This window comes from Haplochromis burtoni, unplaced genomic scaffold (assembly GCF_018398535.1).
Source record: "Haplochromis burtoni strain Fernald_Lab_line unplaced genomic scaffold, NCSU_Asbu1 Contig_133, whole genome shotgun sequence".
NCBI classification, from domain to species: Eukaryota; Metazoa; Chordata; class Actinopteri; order Cichliformes; family Cichlidae; genus Haplochromis; species Haplochromis burtoni.
The window spans coordinates 440,908-442,126 of record NW_024582494.1 but is presented as its reverse complement, the minus strand read 5'-3'; the positions used below and the strand labels follow the sequence as shown (position 1 = coordinate 442,126).

The window sequence follows — 1,219 nt, the reverse complement described above, 5'->3', positions numbered from 1 at the left end:
AAATAGAAGAAAATACAAAACATTAAACATGTTAACAACACAAACGCAGACTACTTTAGACCCGGAAGTAGGATTCGTCACGTCATCACTTAACGACCGGATTTGAAATCATTGGTGTGAAAGGCAGCATTTTATTTCCTTTACTAAACACTGGTTTTGGCATCAGCTGAAGACCTTTGATGGCTGTCCGGCACACCAGGTGTGTGTAGGAGAAGTGCAACGTGGAGTTTAGCACAAAATATGACTCGATGATTCGTCTCGCCCGCTCGCTGGTTTCATAGAAGAGGCGAGCACTTCTCATTGGCACTCTGCCCTCAAAGCCGTGCTGGAAGGAGAGAGGGAAATTGTAAACGCCATCAGAGTGGAGGTAACCTAACAGTCCTGTTTACAGTTTATGAAGCTTGTCCTAACATTCATAACCAGACTGGAAATTAGAGACTTGTTTGTTTAGTGACCAGTGTTTACCTGCAGGGTTTTAAGCACACTGGCTCCTTCGAACTTCTCATTGGGAGTGTGAGGGGACATCCTGCCTTTGTAACCGTCTCCTGCCATCGTGACAGTCTTTAGGACAAGAATAAAAAAACCACTTTAAATACAGTTTCACACACTGAGACAGAAACAAATGCACGATCTGTAAAACTGTCCTTACATGTGCCAGCTGTCTGAGCTCTGCACACTCTTCCTCAGATAAAACATGATCCAGCAGCACCCGCTGGGTCCCGTTCAAAGCCGCCGAGTTCTGCACCAGCTGCACGCCCTCGTACAACAAGGGGCCCCCTGCCCAGATCACAGCATGGGAAGAATGCAGACTGTTATCTCAGCCAGTGGTGGTCTTCATCCTTTTAGCTCCTCATTCTGCTCCGTCTGTGTTAGCACCAAACTTTACCTTCCTTGAGACTCTGCGGAGACGTGACGGTGACATTTTTCTTATGCGAGATGGGAACATACTCCATCCAGCCATCAGTGCCTGAGGGAACGCTGAATGTGGAGAGAACCTGGTGTGAAGATACCCACTCAGGAGCAGCAGTACGAACATTTTCTGAATTTAAAGCTCACAACACAAATACTGGAACTGTGTTTAGCTTCGTAGACATCTCCACCTGCCTGGAGCTGGAACAAACCAGCGTGCCCTTTGAAGGTTTGACACACAGATTTAAAAACGTACGTCTATAAAGTTGAGCGAGCGTGGTGAGAGCGAACCAGCACATGCCTTTAATCT

At 46.8% G+C, this 1,219-nt stretch overlaps 1 protein-coding gene across 1 annotated transcript in view; it reads right to left on the bottom strand.

Moving 5' to 3' along the window:
* The window catches only part of p3h2 (prolyl 3-hydroxylase 2), a gene marked incomplete in the record, with an annotated part of 49,082 nt that overhangs the window by 4,726 nt on the left and 43,137 nt on the right, over positions 1-1,219 (bottom strand). Inside the window, 4 exon segments of the mRNA XM_014336404.2 lie at positions 175-325; positions 466-561; positions 650-777; positions 887-978. Coding sequence (XP_014191890.1) covers positions 175-325; positions 466-561; positions 650-777; positions 887-978 — 467 coding nt within the window.